Genomic DNA, 20,559 nt, shown 5'->3' with positions numbered 1-20,559 from the left:
AGATCTTGCTCCTGGGCCATGTGTGACTCTGTGAGTGTGTGTCCCTCTCTGTGTGCATGACTTTGTAAAATGTCTGATGCTGCCTGTTATTTCTGTATCTGCTGCTATGTAAGGGTTTCCCCACCACAGTTAAGCTATATCTCTCTCCCAGACATAATGGGGACTGGTCTCCACTGGTACAGAGAGGTACCACTGCAGACCGCAGTCATTCCTGTCTGCTTGCCTTCCCCACAGCATGTGTGCACCAGGCACCGACCTCACAACAGCAACACGGGCTATTGGATAAGGAACAAAAGACATGTGAATAGAATGGGTCCTGCACTCGTTCACCCATGTGAAGCTTTACTAAAAACAGCACAAAACTACATAGTAGAAAAACAGTAAAGAGTCCATGTTTTCCAGTGAGATTTCCAATGTCCATCTGAGCATACACATCATACCCTCAACAAGTGCTCCTTTGCACAACATAGTACTGGTTTTAACACGATATCTGTTTCTGGGAAGATTATTATTATTATTATTATTATACTGCTGACTGTAGATCAACATCTTAAAGCATTGTTTAAAAGGAAGGCCTCACCTTGGTTACACACTGTTAGATATCATCAATCCGTACTGGTTCAGTGATTTCCATGGGGATGTGCCACAGTGCTATAATTGACTATTTTGGTGTGCCCAGTTTTACCAGTTCAGTTATGCTTGTCTACATTTCGCAGAGTGCCTTTTGAAAAGACTCAGAAAGGTGTGCTCTTTGTGCTGGAAGGAGGGTGTACTATCCAAGGTGATAGCAAAGAATGTTTTTCAACTGAGAAAACGTGAGAGTGAAGGGAGAAGAATGCAACACAGCTGCATGCCCAGTTGTTCAAATTTCTTCAAATTACCCTTCAAAAGGGTTATATTCCATATGCCTGTGACAGCAGCTCCGCACAGATATACATTGCATTGAATTTCTATTGAGGCTGTGTATAATGTTGAATTTAGTATCTCTGTCCAAGCCTTTCTCCTAGATATTACATTTATATGACTGCTCTATGACAATAGGACTGTAATTCTGTGGAACTGACTCTAAAAATACATTAACATTTGTTTCAGCATATCTTTAGAAAAGTGACAGGTGCAAGCATATTGACAATTTTCAATTTTGAAAAGTAAATAGACTATACTCTAACCCTAACCCTGTCCCCTAGGGGAAGTTTGTCATGGACTCAAAGTGTGTAGTGCATGGTAGTAGCTGCCCTTACAGACGATAAATACACATAAAATACATATGACAGCTAAAGACGTACACGTAGGCTACATACACATCCAATGAAAGATTAAAGCAAATAAAAAACAAAACAAACTACCCAGGTCTCAGCATACCGATCTATTTAACATTTTGATGGAGGTGGCTCAATTTGCATTTTGGGTTTCTATACCCTCTGCTAGAAGGCAAGAGCTCGTATTCCGTTTGAAGGATGTGGGACGAGTCCGACAATACCCTCCACACCTGCCTGAGTACAGACTGCTCATAGATGAACTCAAGGGAGAGCTTTTCAGTCCTCCCCATCACCTGAATAGTTGTCTGTACCAGGCTCTGCAACTTAGATTTAGACTGGTATGCTGTCATCCCATACCTGATGACACTCTCCATCACTGCCTGATCAAATAAAAACATGATGTTCTGGCTGACACCAAACACCCTCAGTCTGCGTACAAAATACAGCCTTTGCTATAAACAGGAACATACATAAAGAAAACTAGAAAATATGATATATACAATAAAGCTTCACTATTTTAGTAAAAATTCAATATTATTAAACATTATTATATACCTAGATTACAAACTAATACATTTCTTTGTATATCTATTGGATATCTTTGCAAAGATTTTTTTTAAACCTGCATTAATTGATTTTTGGCTTTTTCTTAAGAAGCTGATCATGTAGTTTGTGGTGGGAGTGTGTTCCAAATGTTTAGTGCATCAAAACAGGAGGCTGCTTTACCAAAACTGTATGGTTAATTTTTGGAACATTTAGCAAACCTGCACAACATGACCTGAGGCGATCGTTTGGAACACACAGATAACAAATCTGAATGAAGTGAATGTATCAAGGTGTTTAACCATTTAAAATACTTACTAAGAATTTTTAAAAATGTTTAAATCTCAGCAACACTGGCAGCAATATGATGATGTTAAAACTGGAGGGATGTGATCTCTTTTCCTGTTTCTTATTAAAAGGCTTCTGAACTCTGTGTGAGAACTCATTGTTTTTCTCTGAAATCTTGAATAAATTGCAGGCAAGAAAACACTAAAGCATGAGTCATCTTTTTGAAAACTTCAAGTGTAAGGTAGGGTCTAAATCTAGCAATATTTCTTAGGTTATTAAAGATAAACTTGTTTATGCATAGTTTAAAAGGTAACAGACCATCTATTACACCATGCTTTTTACTTCTGACTTGTTCTGTAGTGCCAGACTTCCAAATTTGATAAAAGTCTCTTCTTTGTTCACAATCACAAGAATTTCTGTTTAGTCTTAATTTCATTTAAGAAAACTTTTGGTCATCTACTGTTTGACGCTGGAGAGAGTCAGTGCAGCTACAGCTAAATACAACTGAGTGTCATCAGCATAACAATGATAATTCTCACCATGATCACAAACTTTACAAAGTGGTAGCATATTTAAATAATATGATAAAGGATCAAGAATTGAACCCTGCAGGACACTAAAAAGGCTAATATGCTTTCCAGAGACATGGTCTCCAAGGCTAATAAATGATCCTCTCCCAGTGAGATATATGTTAAACAAATCTAGTGTTGTACCTTTAACACCAAACCAATTTTAAAGTCTGTCTAGAAGAATCTTGTTGAATGCAACAGTTAAGTCAAGAAGCTGCCTACACTCTATGGTCATAAGTTATTTTTATCAACGCTGTTTCAGTGCTGTGTTCCCTTTTAAAGCAAAACTGAAATTAATCATGAATTTTATCCCAGGAGAATTCATCCAATTGTTTAAACATTGCCTTCCTGCATTTTAATTAGGAAACGCGATTGGAAATAGTTCCACAGTTGCTAGACACAGAAGTGTCAAGGTTGTGTTTTAAGTAGGTGCTTTACTAGAGCTGTATTAAGTGCATCTGGGAAAATGCCTGTCTCTAGAGATCAATTAATGATGTCTAATAGATCGAGAATGAAACGATCTAAAACCTTTGTTAAAAAAAGCATTGGGAATTGCATTCAGGGAACAAGTGGAAGACTTAGTTGCATAACAATTTTACAAGGTTCCCATTCACAAATTTTACAAAATAATTTAGACTTCCCCAAGAGGAATTAATTGTCAGATATTAATACAAGCTCAGATATCTTATTCACACATAATTTTCAAACTCATCACATTTTGACTGTGAAGCAGGACATGTCTGTTCATGAAACTGGGAAGGGTTTAAAAGGCAATAGATAGTGGAAAATAAAATTCTGGCATTGTTCCCACTTTTATTGATAAACTAAGTATTCCTCTGTCTCACTGCGTACTGCCTTGTTGCAGACATGTAGTGATCTTGAAAGGATCTCTCGGTGGATTGTCAATTATTTTTCCTTCGCATACGTTCAACTCTATGGCACTCCCTCTTAAGCAGATGTGTTCACTCATTTTCCCAAGGCATTACCTTAATCTATGATTTACTTTTAGTTTTCTCAGGTGCAACTATGTCGAGAGCTGACCTTAATTTAGAGTTGAAGTGATTTACTTCTTCATGAATCAATATAATTACAGTAGAGAGCGGCTGACTATGCATGTGGTTAGAGAACTCAACGGCTGAAAACAGCACAAAAATGCATTTTTTAATCAAACCCTCTGTATCATTTTTTGTTGTATCAGCAATAATCACATTAAACAATAGACAGCAGTGATCTGATATACTTATATCAAAAATCTTGTCAACAACTATATTCAAACCTCTAGAGATCACTAGATATCTAATATGTTGCCACTGACTTCAGACCCTCAGACTTTGAGGTTCTATTTTTGACAGAGCTGTTTCTAAATCGCGTCAAGCACAACAGAGCAGATCACACCAAGACAGGAAGTGAGACACAGAATCGGCATAATAAAACTTCTGTCTTTCAAAATAAAACCTGTGCAGCCTCCCGATTGTATTTCAGCAACAAACACAAATAAAACAGACAGATAAAGACACCATCTAGCTACGTAGCCTACTAACACATGGTATAAGCACAAAAATCTAATAAAATTACCAAATCAACTGAATTTGAGCAAGTTAACAAAATCGGGCCCTTTAGTTGTGCTGCTAATACAGTAATTAGGGTAGCCTAAATCGTCCAGATTTGATTAGGCTGCTGTACTTAATTTTAAAAGGCAGATTTCTCTCCCAGAGCTCCACTCTGCTGCCGTGACTCGCCCGGTGTGAGTTGAACTCACACCGGGCAGAGGATGGAGCAAAACCGTGGCGCAGCTGCTTCGCGCCGCTGACGAACTGCGCTGTGCTCAGTGTGCTGTGTGAGAGGGGGAGTGGCCAGCAGCTAGAGCGCCAGCAGCTAGAGCGCCAGCAGTGAATGTCTGCTTCTTTTACAAATATATTTATCTATATATTTTACATTTCTTATCCAAACAACGTCAAACTTGGCACTGCACTTACTCATGCCCGTAGCAAGACACCTGTCACGTTTTAAATGAATCGGATGAACGGTTCAAGAGATATGCGAATAATAGACAGACAGACGTTCCTGTCATTTATAGTATAGTCACCTCTGTAATGTAAGTAAAGAACGTTTATTTTTGATGTTGTAGTTTGCTAAAGGATTTTCAGTTTCAGTTTTCAGCAGTGTTGTAATTACATCAACATCAGTTTATGGTCACCTGTCCATGTGAATAAAATAAATACAATTATTAAACAAAATTGGCTTGGAATTGCAAGGTACATTGCCTACACTTATTTTGAATGACTTTAGTGTGAAATTTTTCCTTCAAATCTTTCAACCAAACCAGGTCTGCATGGACTTGAAAGCCCCATCACCAAGTCATCTCTCACCTAGAGTGTGATTAGAAAACTCGTCCTCAGGGTACATATCCCTGAGCAATGGATATCATGTTCCACTAGACATTTTCTGTGACATGCAAACATCGTTAAGAAAATCAAAGAGTCAGTGTATTGCTGGGTCTAGCTGGAGCTATAAGAAATATTCCACCATATAGAGTAGTTTCCTGTTCTGACAGGATACCACAGCTGAAGAAGGGAAACCCAACACCCACCTGCAAATAACACTCAGTCAGACATGGCGAGAGGAGCCCCTGACATCTTTATGTAAGTGTGTGTTGGGCTTGTGTGTGGGAGGCCTGCCATATGCTAAATGTGCCAATGCGCAAGTGTAAGCTGCAGTAGGTGAGAAAAGACATTATAGCGTAGGGTAATTATGAATCCTGTATTGAGGCTGGTCATGGGAATTCATGAAACAAACACGAACAAGTTTTTCTTTCTTTCTGATTAATAATAAGGGCATGCAGTAATTCTACACCCAATATAACTCTAAGCCTGTATATTATAGTATGTACAGTACAGATAGACCCAAGACTACAGACTACAGACTACACTTTTATTTGTTGGATTGCGCTGCTCTTTGACTCATAATCAAGGTAGTGCAAAAAGAAAAACATCCAGTCCAGTGACTACTGAATTCATAACAGCACAAAAGGAAATAAGCATTGGTTGAAAGAGATGCAATAAAGATATTCATAAAAGCCTCTTCACAAAGCTGGGTCACCAGCATTAGTATAGAAAAATCACCTCAATTACTCCACCTGGCAGAGAGAGACAGAGCAAACGGATGGAGTGATATAGAGGTTCAATTTGGCAGGCAGTGGCTCAGTTAAGTCAACTCTCCCTCGAATTGACTTGCTATGGTTTGACTTGGAAGACAACACATGATGCAACTGTGTCTTGGCCCTATCTCTCACTGCAGATGCACAAGGTTTAGCAGTCCTGCTGTGTCAGTGTAAGAAATGTGGTGGAGAACAAAAGCTCCTACAACATGGAACATCTTATATTAACTTGATCAGTCATCCTGAGATGTGCTGACAGACGCACACCTCCACTATCTGTAAACCTACCAGACTTCAGGTTTTTTAATTGATGAACCACACAATACTGCAACATAGAATTCAGGCCACTTGGACTGAGAGATTACATCAATATTCCACATGCTCTAGATGTTTTTCTTCCATCTCCACCTATTCATCAGTCCAATGCACCACTGAACACTCACCACACCTCTTCTACAGTTGCTGGACCCTTGCTTGCATGCCAAGTGGCCTCAAAGTGCAGAGCGAATTAATATTTACATTCAATACTGTATGGTATGTGATCATACACTACACTCTGATGTTTATTGCTGTCTCTTGAAACCAGTAGGCAATTTGAGGGGGATAAGGGGGATGCCATCCTCCTTGTTAGCAAAATTATGACAATAAATCCACCTTGTTAACCTGCCGTTCCCCCTCGTGGCAGACAGTGCAGGGGCAGAGGGATTGTTTAGTTGAATATGTTACTCTATTCTGCCTGACTCATTGATTCTTTATCTGACTAAAGCTTGTGAAACTTAGAATCTATGGCCGTGACCAAGGCCCCGAATATCAGTAGCCTAACTGTGTTGTGTATTGATAAATTCATGGCGCTGTCCGAAGTGCTGAAGTAGAAGACAGAACTGTAATTGTGCTTTTTTCAGTCTTGTCCTTCCGTCAGTTACGTCTTAGATCTATATTATCCTCTACATTATAAACTATAAACACTCAGTTTCATTGTAGCACATACTCTATAGGGTAGAGTCACCTTGATGATCAAAGTGACAGGTAGCAAGTAGTAGTCGAGGGGGGGGGGGGGGGTTCTATGTAAGCAGTGTTGGCATTTTTGTACTTTGCCAATATTTACTGTAAATCTGTATTATAATTGGTGCAAAAGAAGAAATTAGCCAGGCAATCACATACTGTGATGATAATGCTGTTACACTGTGCCGTTAAAGCAAACAGGTACAGTGAAATAAAGTGATCTTCAAGTGTTGTTGGTCATTTATCAATACAGTATCTCAAACTTCCTCTCTCTGTGTTTGTCGCTCTTTCTCTCTCTCACTCTATAACTCAGTTTTATTCACATCACTCTGCATAATGCATGATAGCACATAGACCCCCAAGGCCTTTCATTACGTAAACCTGTTGCAAGAGGAGCCACAGCAGCACTTTTACAGCATCGTTCCAAACAGGGGCAAGCATTTAGAGTGGTTTGTGATATATTGCTAGTTAAGCAGCAGCTAAGCCTGAATACAATTACACTTTTACTTTCAAAGTGCACACCAAAAAGTATTTGTGAACACTTGGAAATCCAATAGGAAAATTACAGGGGATGTATTATAAGGATCAGAATCAGCAAATGTAGTCCGGAATGAAAGACATCCCTCCTCTGTGGGTGAAAAGAATAAAACTCACATCAGCAGGGCATCATTGTAGGAAACTGGCAGGGAGAGACCCTTTCAATGAAAGCTCTCAGAGTGAAGAATTAAGCCTGGGGATATTATTTTGTGCATTAACAAAACAGCTATATGCAGTATAAGAAGGATATCAGACAATAATGTAAATTATGAGACACGAGGGGCTGGTTGCCCCTGGTCTCTACTCAGTTATCACCTGCATGCAACCCTGCAGTTCCTGTACTCTGGGAAGAAAAGGCACAATTCCAGCTGCATAAATGCTCTTTCACCAGTGTGTTTTAGTTAAAGTTATTCAACCAAGGAGATGTTGTGGTGTTCCCTTCATTATGAGGCACTCTAATATAAATCAAAATTGTCCTCATAATGGTGCTATTATGTTGCAGGTGAGACTCACTATCTGCCTTGCTCCATCAATTAGGGGTAAATCCAGAGAAGATGCGTTTACCTTGTTTTTTCGGCTGTAAGCATGTGTGAGATGAGAGAGGGAACCCTTCAAGTGACATTAACGCACAGGACCGTTTCAAATGTGTGCGTGTGTGCTTCGGGATATGGAGTGCACGGACCCTGTTGCTTTGACTTACAGTGCTCACAACTCACCGCTTGCATTCTTCCCACAGATCAGGTGTTGCCAGGACTGCAGACACCCCCATAGCTCTGCATCGACGTTGACGGCCTGCTCCAGGATCTCCACGGTGAACTTGGGGATCCCGTTATCCGTCTCCAGCAGCGCACTGCGCAGCACCCGCGCGTATACCTCACGGAAAAGGCTCTCCATGCAAGCAGCCAAGTAGATTGCCGCGTGTTCGTGGATCCTGACAGCAACCCTGCTGTCGACCATCCACCTGAAGAACTTCCCCACGTTGAAGATGAGTCCGCAGCGCACCGACTTGCCGCGGCTGAACTTGTCCTCCTCCGTGCTCATGTTGTATAGGGACAAGGCACTGAGGGCCGCGCTGATGCAGTTCATCGAGACGCTCCAAGACAGGATGATCTTTATGGCACTTTGGATCTCATATTTGGTGCATTTGGCGTAACGCAAACTCAGGCGCTGCGCCTCCTTGGCGACCCTGACCAGGGCCCGGTTGACCAGCACCGAGAGCCTGAGCAGGACGTCCTGTGGGGGGGTCGGTAGGCTCATCTCCTCGTCCCTGCTCAGTGCGCTCACCACTTCCCCGAGACTCCACGGCACATCCTCAAGCTCGGGTAGTTTAGCGCACTGCCCGGTGCACTCCAGGATCTCGGCGTCTTCGACCAGGACCGTGTTAACAGTGTCCAGACTGTTGTGTCGACTGTGCATCGAGTCGGTTAAATGCCAATTATTCCCCCCATGTGCCTCTGAACCGCACAGCGACGCACTTGAAGATCTGAAGGAGTCGGCGGCTCCACCATAACCCGAGTCTAGCGTCAAATCCTCCAGGGTCCTCGTTACTGACTTGCTACTCCTTGCCATAACTGCACTTCATGCTGTAAAAGAGGGCTTGGGAAAACAAAAGTGCAAGAAAATATTCAATACGCTGGAGTATGGATACGCACGCGCCTTGCACGACGTTTGGTGACTTTGCGTAATTATTCTTATTTTCGGAAAAGTCCATTCAAAGGTTGTGATACAAAGTTATAGTATACTATCTCACTAAAGCACATTAACAGTCACACAGTGTTTTACCAGCGCAGTGCCTGACAGATGGAGGCGGGGCTGTGGAGCTCCGAGAAGAGCTGTCAGCCAATGGATTCTCAGGATGAAGCAGCAAAGAGTTTTAATTGGATCACTTTGCAGGATCAATACAAAGTCATCAATGTAGCTCATGATAAAGCCTATTAATAAAAAAGTCAATGTAAAAAGTAAAAGTTGTTATTTTATTGTCTCTACTCTTGGGAAAAAGAGTATTTCCAAAAAACGCTATCATGGTATAAATGTAGAAATCTTACCAAATGTTATAGCAGGTAAAGTGACAGAAACATACACATTGCAGTAAATAATAAATCACACAATATTGACTGCTTTTATATAACCATGTTTAGAGGAAAAAGCCTCAAGATGATCAGGCTTTTGAGATATTTTCTGAGGGCCCATGTCTGATCGTAACATGACTCAAGACCATTAATAATAGATTGCATGCATAATGTATCCTTCTCTGTTGCTCTGGAGGAGAACTCATTGAAAAGATCTGAATTACTTCCAAGGTCACTTGATGGGATCACTGACAGGTTCTAACCTTTTTGTTCCCCACTAAACCCATAGGATCTGGCTTTTGGTCTGCATGAACTCTAATGCACATTTGTAGTATTAAATGAAAGCCACGACTACACCTACAAATGAACAAGGGAAGACAAATTTAAAAGATGATAGGGTTGTACTTTATTCTCAAACAAGAGTGTTGTGAGGTGAATGTACAAAAAAAAAGACTAATACTTACAAGACCAGTTCACTGCAATTACCATATAGGCTACGATTTCCAGGACCAATCTTGAAATAGTCTGATTGGTGGAAATAATCTAATTGGTGGTAAAAAAAATAATAAGTTCATGAGCTGGAGTTTGCACGCTGTCTAATCTTTGGGACTGAAGCTGAGTCTACATTTGAGATGCAGTGAGACTGGAGCATCTGCATTTGACATTAGGTTGGTCTTTCTGGAGCAACAGTGAACCCTAGTGTTTAGCAGTCAAACTTCAATTTATTTGTCAGGGCAAAGGGCTCCAATAGTTTTTCCTATCAATTACACAGAACTAACACAGGTAACAAATATAACACACATTGAAGTTGAATCATAATTGCAATTATTACTGTACTCTCTATTAGTTAGTTTGGAAATTATATGGAAAAAGGGCTTCTTCCCAACTATGTTTTTAAGCCATTTAAATTACACAAACACAAACATATGCCACAGTTATGACAAACAATGCAATAGATTTCGGTTTGTCATACTGTATGTTCACAATGTTATTTAATGAAATTCAGCTTAGATTTGAATTAAAAGTTGAATTCTCAATTCTCTCGTAAACTGAACAGCACCGAGACACTCACTGGCCACTTCATCGGGTACACCTGTGCAATGTAATGCAATTCAATACAACAGCTATATCATAAATTCTACATTTGCCAATACATTTTCAGTTTTTGTTGACACTGTCAGAGAGGTGATAATTTTACTTTATGTTTATTATTGAGGTCCTGTTAGGTGGTGGTGTACTGGACTGCATTATATTATACAAAAATTATTATATTATATTATGTTATTTGGAAATTGTAGAATAAACAATCAAGTATAAGTGATGGTAAACAACATCAATATAGAAAGAGTATATGAAAATACATTTCTTGGTGTGATAGTAGACCATAAAACCTCATATAAAATACATGCAAGCGAAAGAACATTGCAATTCTGGGAAAACAAGGCACATTCTGGATCACAAAATATGTATTCATGAGAAATTGTAAGAAATTACACAGATAGTCAGTGGTGACATAGCTGACTTGGATAGGATGGGATGGGATATGTCTACTTCCAAGTCTTTGTCATCTGGTATTGTCACACAATTTACGTGTAATGAAGAGGAGAGGACAGGGAAAAGGGGACATTGTTGAGAGTAGACAACATAGTGGCTAATGAACAGAGAAAGTGAGTGAGACCTTGCTTCAGAACATTGGTGTCCTCCTCCAGCAGTTTCAAAGAGGATAAAAAGAAAAGAGAATTGAGAGATATAGATGAGATGAAATCAAGTTAATTTATCTCAGTAACCTCAGATGACTTCATCATTTCTCTGCCCTTTGTATCCTTTGAGGAGAGTGGCTATGATGTTGGGCACCAAGGGATTTGAGAAGAATCAATGGCTTTAAAATTATAGTACTTAAATTAGGTTTTGAAACTACCCTTGAAGGGTTTTTTGTAGTTGTAGAGGATAATTTAATATCACAGTTCCATGATTATGGTGGGTGCAAATGAGCTTCTCCAGCTGAGGGACTCCTTCAATTAAACTCAATTTAGAGGGAGCAGCATGTCAGAAGGAGCAGAGCTTAGAATGAGGTAATAAAAAAAGATGTGAATAACCCATCAGGTGCCTAAACTCAAATGAGGTTATTTGATTTTTCGTTTGATAACCGATGTTGTATTACAATAGATAATATTCTGCTAAATTACAACTTATTTATACATAATGTGCAGTATCTTAAAGCACAGTCATGATGAGTCCATCACCTCAGGACAATGACTGAACACATGTTGGTCAATAAACTGTGGCCTACTTTCTGTGTAATTTTTGGTCATCATTCAAAGCTGTGATGTCCTCTGATCACAGTGTGTAAAATCCATAGGTAAAATCCTTCAAAAATGTTGTGGTTAACACTGCCATCTAGTGACCTTTCTGCTTGGGCTAAACAGAATTGCTCGCTTTTTTCTCCGTAGATTACAGAGAAACTGGATTAATTAGGCAGTAGTTGGCTGTGATCATAATAAACTACATCAGCTTTGCAGCCTGATTCAATTACATATTAATGGTGTAGTGTAGGTGTAGGTGTAGGTGCTTGAGCAATTAAAATAAACCAATCACTGTAATTCTTTGGCACAAAAATTAATGACCTAGAATAACCTTTTTCCTTTCTGTAGAAGGAAAAAGTAAGGAAAGGTTGGTAGTGAAGTGGCATACCGACCAGCTAAAAGTTTGGACATAAAAATGTGTATGTTTGAAAAAATGTCACTGGATATTCGTCACTAATTCACAATTCTACAAAAACCTGATAGCTGATCCACTGCATTGTTGTGGTCCATGTCACATCTATTCTTTCTCATACTGTAAGATATCCTATGTTAACCACTTGAATTGCATGATGCTGGAAAGCCAGGGTATGCCCTGTGTTTTGGGTTTGGCACATTCATTATCATTTATTTGGAAATTGAGGAATGTGTATTCAGGGAATACTAGGCCACAAAGGCAGTTTCTGAAGCTGCTGGTTTGTGTCAGACAGCTGCAGATACACCTCATGACAAAGGAGTTATTATGAAATGGCCACAGAACAGACTTCAATGTCTTATTTTAAGCACTTTAGCTGTTATGCCCTTGGTTTCTGAATCATTGAAAAGGCTGCTTCAGACTGAGCAGATCAGTTTTCTCATTAATATAGATGACCACAACAGAAATAGAAATCAGGTATAATATTCTGAATGTGATGGAAAACTCTGTAGGTAGAAATTTAATAAAATAATGGATATATTGTGTACTTTAACAGGCCTGGATCCATGGCAATAATATATGTTGACATCCTGCTGCAGGGGGATACAGCATGTTCTTGGTTCACTACAGTATGTTCTTTGTTTTGTGTGACATTACCGTGTGCTATGAGGTAGCAGGAGCAGAAAGTGAAATTTTACACAAAAGTCATTGTATTAGAAAATAGCTGAGTAGGCCTAATTAAATCAAACTATGATTTTGAAGAGGGAACAAGTTTGGTCAACTATGTTTTTAAGCCATTTAAGTTACACAAACATATGCCACAGTTATGACAAACAATGCAATAGATTTCTGACTGGTTTGTCATACTGTATGTTTACAATGTTGAATTAAATGTTGAATTCTCAATGTTTTCTAAATCCTAAATCTCTCTTAAACTGAACAGCAGCGAGACACTCACTGGCCACTTCATTGGTGCAATGTAATGCAATTCAATACAACAGCCAATGTATTTGCCAATACATTTTCAGTTATTATTGTTAGGTGGTGGGGTACTGGAGTGCATTATATTAAACAAATATTATATTATATTATATTATATTATGTTATTTGGAAATTGTAGAATAAACAATCAAGTATAAGTGATGGCAAACAACATCAATATAGAAAGAGTATATGAAAATACATTTCTTGGTGTGATAGTAGACCACAAAACCTCATATAAGATACGTGCAAGTGAAAGAACATTGCAATTCTGGGAAAACAAGGCACATTCTGGATCACAAAATGTTGTACAGTACTGTACTGTTCTTAAAGTCATGGATCTAGTAGAATTGAACACAACACACACACACAAAATCTGATATCAGGTAATAGGGCCTATACAAAATGTTCGTAGACATAGAGGGGGGGTTATAATCTGAGAGAAGTTAAATCTAAAGAAATTCGGTGTTTGTAGGCTACCACTTTAGAAGATATGTCATTTCAATTCATGGGGTGAATTTTTGGAATAGTCTGGATGTGGAGCTAAAACAAAGTACAAAAAAATCAGTTCAACAAATACAAATAATATGTATATCTTTAAGAGGGATATGAACGAAGAAGGGTTGTGTTAACTGTTAAAAAAAACAATATTTGGGGTATAATTGTCTATAAAATTGTAAATTTATGGATGAGTGGTTGAGAATAAATAAGTGTATGCTTCTTCTTGCTCTTTTTCGAAAATTCTTAAAAACAACACTAATTTTATTAGCCTGTTTAGTTTCATTGCATCGTTATTCTTAGTTTATCTGTTATTTATTTTTACATGTTTGAAATAAAAATTTACTAAATTTATTTGTCATAACTAATTGTTGCAGAGAACACTTAATCGTATACGGTTACATGCTTGCTAAAGTAGAATTAATATCGCAGTTTACTGTTTTATGTAATTTAAATTGCATCAGATTGGTTACAGATTATCTTTGCTAGAAGCGGGCGGGATAGGATAAATGCGAACAAATGCGTAGTGGCAGTGTGACCCGGGCGGACTGTGTAGTAAATCGAACACACCTGATGCTCGCCGTGCTGCATGTGCTCATCCGGGTACTTCTGGCTTTTACTATATAACTCAATCCAAAGCTTCTGATTAGCTGCCTTTACAGTACACGTTTAGATGTTGTTTTTACTATTCCGAGTTCCAATAGTGGACCCTGTCACAAATATCGAGTGAAGTTGGCCGAAAATCAACGCTTGAATGATTTAAAATGACTTAAAACTACCGTAGATGACGTGTCAGCGGGGTTTGGAGAGCACGCTATGGAAACGTGACACAGAAACGCTTTCGTAACAGTTTATTCTGACCAATCAGAGCTCTCCATTCATGCCCGTGTATTCCTGTGGGAGGAGATATGTTGATAGAGAAAGGACGCCTTGCATGGTTGACACGGTATTACTATCAATTTATAGTCCATGTTTAACGTTTTGTTGAGTATTTTTTAACTTTAACTAGTCTAACGTTGCGCTTGGAGACTACTCTGAAAGCTTTACGCGTTTCTGCTTTTGAGGAGCTTGTAATTGTGTTACACTGCGCCTCATGTGATATAGCAAAATATCGCTGATGCACAGAAACTTATTTTTTTCCGGGACATATCTTCGAGTAATGTGTTCACTTAGTCGTTGCTATTAATCAAGCGAACTGCCGTGTTGCTATTTTTTGTTGTTTTTTGCGTTTGCTGTGGATATCTGCAGTCCACACATGCGGCCGCTGCTGGTCAGGAGACCCAACTTTGTGGATACGTTCATGGAGCAAGGTTAAGGCTCCACCAACCCTATAAATCCAGTCACCTGCAGAAAAACCGCTCGACTATTCAGCTGCCAAAACAACGCAAGTGGGCGCCTTCTTGATTTTTGTGGGAACCCCTTCCCTCTTTTTCACCCCACCTGGGATAATAATTACCAGATTGAGGCCGGCGACATGGTGGTCAACACCATCCACTGGTTTAGGAAGGGACTGCGGCTGCACGACAACCCCTCCCTGAGGGACTCCATCCCGGGGTCGGATACCCTGCGCTGCATCTACATCCTGGACCCCTGGTTCGCTGGGTCCTCCAACGTGGGCATCAACAGGTGGAGGTAAGGGGGGGGTGGGTCCAAGATATCAGGATGTTGAAAGATGCGATTGACAAGTGGGTGGAAATTTTGTCCCGAACATCAAAATCTAATGAAGCCACAATTAAACTCTGTGATCTTTCTAATCATATCCCACATCAAATCCTACGTGCAGAGTTCTGATGTGCCATATGTTAGCATTTTAATTAAATTCTCTTCAGTTGCTTTACACATTAATAACTTGTAAATACTGTAAAATTAGAAAGAAGTCACCTGTAAAAGACAACTCAGTATGTGGTCACTACTCACTATATGGGAAAATAGTTGAAACATGCATATGATGTGTTTCCAGCTGTCAAAAAACTATGCACCTAATTCATCCACAATGCATGATTGCACTTGTTTAATAGCAGTTGCTTTATTCATGCTTTATCATGTTGTATTATTGCAGAGTCATATCCATGAATGTGTTGTAGATTAGGGATATCACCATGTTGTAGTTGCCATGGTCACGGTTTGTTTTCCTCCACCAATCATCAATCTCCTTATTTATTGCAGCAAGAACATGCTTGTTTTGCTACTCACTTGTGGTGTGGGAGGTTGCATCTTGAGAAAAACTGGCATCATTTCATCTTTGTATCAATATACAGTAGGGTGTAACCGGCCAGTGTGTAATTAGAAGGTAACCTAGGCTTTAATGGATAGTACTATAGTATGTTAAAAAAAGCATGACAGGTAGTGTTGTCTCTTTTCTTCTTTCTCGTTGTTGTTTTGCCAGTACTTGTACTCTATTTGATTTTGCAATGCAGGTTTAGGATTGATCAGTTTTCTGGTGTTATTATCAGCTCTGATATGTGATGGTGAATCTGTAGACCTTGATAAGCATGCTGTCTTCATTTCTCTCTCTGTCAGTTCTATCTTTGGTATGATTGTATCAGCTGGCAATTTAGTAGCTCTGGGAAATTGTTGCTGACAAGGATGCAAGCTACTCTGTATGCTCAAATAACATTAACTAAATGAACATAAATGATAATGATGATGTTCAAATGGCTCATATCATTTGGCACATATGGGAACATTATATATAATATTTGAAGACTGCAATCCACTTTTTTTATTTTATTTGGACATGAAGTTATTTTCCAAAGACTTTTTTTTTGTTTGCTTAAAGGGAAGACAGAATTAAATGGCAATCACTATTCATGTTTATACTACAGAGACCCCTCTCCTCGAATAGCACTGTTAGTTACAGGTGCTGTGGTCGATTGTGTTGTAGACTGTTGTGATCACTTGCACATCAACATCCCAGTTTTTAGGAATCTAGCTTTGTTATGGTGTTGACCTTTTTAGTTTATTAAGTGTAAATTATAGTTTGGAAATGAATCAGCAGATTTATTGGGAACCAAATCTTCATACCCGACAACAAAAATGGCAGTTTAAAAATGTGAACATAAATATTGATAGGATTGTAAGTATGGATAATGAGATAAATTAAAGTCCAGTAAAATTAGAGTTCATTAAGATGGTTTGTGTGGGGTGCTTTGTTTGACTGTTTCTGGTTTTGAGTTCACGTTTGTGCAAATGATGATGTGCACCTTTTTTCTGTTTTCAAAGTAATACCATAAAAACTGGCAAATAAGATTGACCTGTGATAAGGTTTTTTTTTCATTTAGAAGTGGTGTTCGTCTTATAAACCAGTAAAATCCAAAGGGAAGTTGGATCTGGATCTGATTATAGGTCTGTAAAGGGTAAAACTATAGTGATGTGATTATCCACGATTGTGAACGATAACGTCCTGTAAACAACAGTGTCAGCTGTGTCAGCAGCTTATGAAAATGAATATTGATGACCTGTTACTGCTGTATGTTGTACAGAGAAATAAAAAGAAATCCAGAAGGGTCCACAGGCAGGTGCTGATTCAGTGTGTTGATCAGAAGTATTTCAGGACACTAGTTGATGTGACGTTTCAGTATTTACAGACCAAGCTCATAAATCTGAACCCGGTCTGAAGGAATATACTGTGCCATTACTTTCTCTACACTCCTGAAGCTGCTCTTGGAGATATGAGCTTGACCGAGTTGAGGAGGAAGTGGGAGGGGGCTGTGTGTGTGAGCAGTGATTGACAGCTGTCAGACACTCCACCAGACACAATCCTGGCTCTGATTGGTTCTTTTTGTCCGGTCACAGTGGATTCTGGCAATGTGCAGTAGGAGCAGTAGGCGGGGCTAAATGAGCCTGTTTTTTTTTGTTTTTTTGTTTTTTTACAGATTACTAGTTTCATGTAATGCTGTCTTTACATAGTGACAGTCTTAGCAAATATGACAAAAAGTTACTTTTGTAAGACTTACCAACTGCAGCTTTAAAGGTTTTTATGGTAAGTGATAAGAAGTTATTGCACTTACAGAGGACACATCCTCCAGGTTTCTCTACTGCATTAAGTGTAGTTTTTTGTCCATTAATAAAGAAAGTAAAGTTAATTTAATATAGCACCTTACACAGAGCAGGACACAAGAGGGGAACCATCAAATTTGTACAATAAAAGATACAATAAAACCTAAGCATCAACATACTTCAACACATAAAGTGCAAACACTAGACACTATGAGACAAGACAATAGTCACTTTTAATAAACGATTCTTTTGCTGTTTTTTTAAGGCGTGAACAGAGACCTCTTCAAAGGCACGATCACTTTTTGTTCTCAGTCGTGCGTGAGGGAAACCAGTAGAAGGAACCAGTAAGATCTGGTCTAAAAACCCAAGTGACCTCTTAGTGATATCAGGATGGAGAAGATCAGAGGTGTATACAGATTTCTGACCATGCTGGGCTGTTATTTAGGCAAGTTAGGAAGAGCAGCACATTGTGGTGTGTTTCTTAAAAAAACGACAACCAAAAATATCAGATTTTTTCTCACATGCACGTATCATTCTGTCTGTTGGTTTCAGGTTTTTGCTGCAGTGTTTAGAGGACTTGGATGCCAGCCTGCGCAAACTCAACTCCCGCCTGTTTGTCATTCGAGGTCAACCGACAGATGTCTTCCCTCGTCTTTTTAAGGTATGAGAAATGGAACAAAGCAGAAGGTGTACTTACACTTGGTTTTGCTGGCTTTGAAATAAATGCTTCTTGTGACTTTTCACATAATGCAGTCACTTTAAATTAAAGATCATTACCTCTCTTAGAAATCTCTTTTGATTCACGTGGTCCTGAACTAAATTTGTAAGTTAATTACTTGGTTTCAAATTGGTTTAGGATATTCAAATAGAACATTTATTAAAAAGACTCACCATAAACATTGCAGTATCTATCTTTGTCTCTGTCCGTCAATCTTTGGCTTGAATTTCAGTGTGTTTGTGCATACATTGTTTCTCAGGAATGGCAGATCACTCGTCTATCATATGAGTATGACTCTGAGCCTTTCGGCAAAGAACGTGATTCTACTATCAAAAAACTAGCCAGTGAGGCCGGAGTTGAAGTCATAGTGCGAATATCACACACTCTCTATGATCTGGACAAGTGAGTGACTGTTTTGAATATGTAAACGTGTTTCAAACATTGTGTGTTAAGGTTTGTGCTTAAAAATTTTAATTCCTGTTTTTCTTTCATAAAAGGATCATAGAAGTGAATGGTGGTCAGCCTCCTCTCACGTACAAGCGCTTCCAGTCTGTAATCAACTGTATGCGTGCTGTGGACCTGCCTGCAGAGACCATCACATCTGAGGTCATTGAAACATGTGCCACATCCATCGGTGAAGACCATGACAATAAGTTTGGAGTCCCCTCCCTGGAAGAGCTTGGTGAGTTTTTTTTTCTTCTTTATTTTGTAAGTATGCAAATGTTGTTTTTATGTGCACACTGGGATTAGTGTATATACACAAATTGTATCCAGCATGTGTCAGTGTCTCAGTCACTTCACTAAAAGTGGTTTTGACACTTGTTGTGGTTCTTCAGGTTTTGAGACAGAGGACCTGACCACAGCAGTTTGGCCAGGTGGAGAAACAGAAGCCCTCTTGAGACTAGAGAGACACCTGGAGAGGAAGGTACGGAGACGTTACTACACAGTATATGCACAAAATAAAAACACTGATTTTGTTTTAGAGGTATACTTGTCATAAAGCTGTAGCTGGTTGACCAAAATTCTAGCTCAAGTCCGACTTACAGGTGTGGATGATCAATTAGATGTTTTCATTCAATTTTGTCAAACTTTGTGTTGCAGTAATTTGAACTCTAGCAGAAAATGTGAACAGTAGCCAAGTACACGTTTCATTACAAGGGGCATGATGATAGTCTGTATTCATACAGTAGTGACCATATTGAGTTAAGCAGATTGATATTTACATGTTGCTCCAACTTTTTCAGCTTTTATTGCTATTAGATGGAGAGAGAGAGAGACATTGATATGTTAACAACACTTAACATTAGCGGTGGGCCGTTATCGGTGTTAACGTGCTGCATTAACATGAGACCCTTATCGGGCAATTAAAAAAAATATCGCCATTAATCTACTCTCAAAGTTGGGTCGGGAGCTGGGTCTATACTACGCCAGCTATGATGACTTTCACCTTGATATTGTAACGTCCCTCAATAACCACACGCCGAGACGTTAGCCGGTTTAGCTAGCTTTTTATTCTTGATTGTTACACAGGCTACTATGGGCCATAGCCAACGCCAAAACAACAAAAACCTAACATCAGTAGCTCACTAGCCACACACGTGCTGCCGTCTTCTTATGCAGAGGCTAACAACAACAAACACACCTACACACTAGCTGCAAGTCTCACTCTCAAGACGCGTTCACAGACACTCTGAAAAACCAACACTTTAACTGAACAGAACAGAATCTGGCTTAAACTCTCAAATTTATAAAACACAAAACAGTAACATGCCCAGTTCATTACAATATTTTAGCACGGATGTAGTGGTAGCGCGGAGATCTAGTTTGTCACCAGGAAATGTGAATAAGCTGATCTGCCTGAGTGACTGGTGGAAGAAAGGAGAAATAAAGCTTGGACTGATTGACACAAAGCTACTGACTGTAAACAGTTCATCACGACCTCTTATGTAGGCCTACAGTTCAAAATTCATGTTTAACTGAATAAACAGTTAGTAAACACAAGTACATCTTATTGAACATGATTTATTTTCATCACCAATTATCATAGTAGAACATTGTGATGCATTTGGAAACAGGAGATGAGCCCCTGGTCTAATGCGCCACCTGGCTTGAGAAACCCGTTGTCAAAGACTTATTTTTAGTCATTATTTGGGTAGCACATATATTCCGAATGCCTTCGGCAGAATTCAGATGAGCCATTTTAATCTAGATTAATTCCAAGATT

At 39.2% G+C, this 20,559-nt stretch overlaps 2 protein-coding genes across 3 annotated transcripts in view; one reads left to right on the top strand and one right to left on the bottom strand.

Annotated features, from left to right (window-relative positions):
- Nucleotides 1–8,924, bottom strand: part of btbd11b (BTB (POZ) domain containing 11b) — a 70,779-nt gene extending 61,855 nt beyond the window's left edge. Inside the window, exon 1 of the mRNA XM_053318993.1 lies at nt 8,072–8,924. Coding sequence (XP_053174968.1) covers nt 8,072–8,924 — 853 coding nt within the window. The remainder of the gene's footprint in view (nt 1–8,071) is intronic.
- Nucleotides 8,925–14,341: 5,417 nt separating this feature from the next.
- The window catches only part of cry1b (cryptochrome circadian regulator 1b), a 144,432-nt gene continuing 138,214 nt past the window's right edge, over nt 14,342–20,559 (top strand). For both annotated transcript variants that reach the window (XR_008321436.1, XM_053320025.1), the window contains exons 1-5: nt 14,342–15,250; nt 18,170–18,278; nt 18,595–18,737; nt 18,833–19,017; nt 19,172–19,260. Coding sequence is in view for 1 of the 2 variants with exons in the window: in XM_053320025.1 (XP_053176000.1) it covers nt 15,093–15,250; nt 18,170–18,278; nt 18,595–18,737; nt 18,833–19,017; nt 19,172–19,260 (684 nt within the window). In the remaining variant the exon portion in view is untranslated. The remainder of the gene's footprint in view (nt 15,251–18,169; nt 18,279–18,594; nt 18,738–18,832; nt 19,018–19,171; nt 19,261–20,559) is intronic.

Source organism: Scomber japonicus, chromosome 5 (genome assembly GCF_027409825.1).
Source record: "Scomber japonicus isolate fScoJap1 chromosome 5, fScoJap1.pri, whole genome shotgun sequence".
Lineage (NCBI taxonomy): Eukaryota > Metazoa > Chordata > Actinopteri > Scombriformes > Scombridae > Scomber > Scomber japonicus.
This window is presented reverse-complemented; position numbering and strand designations above follow the sequence as displayed.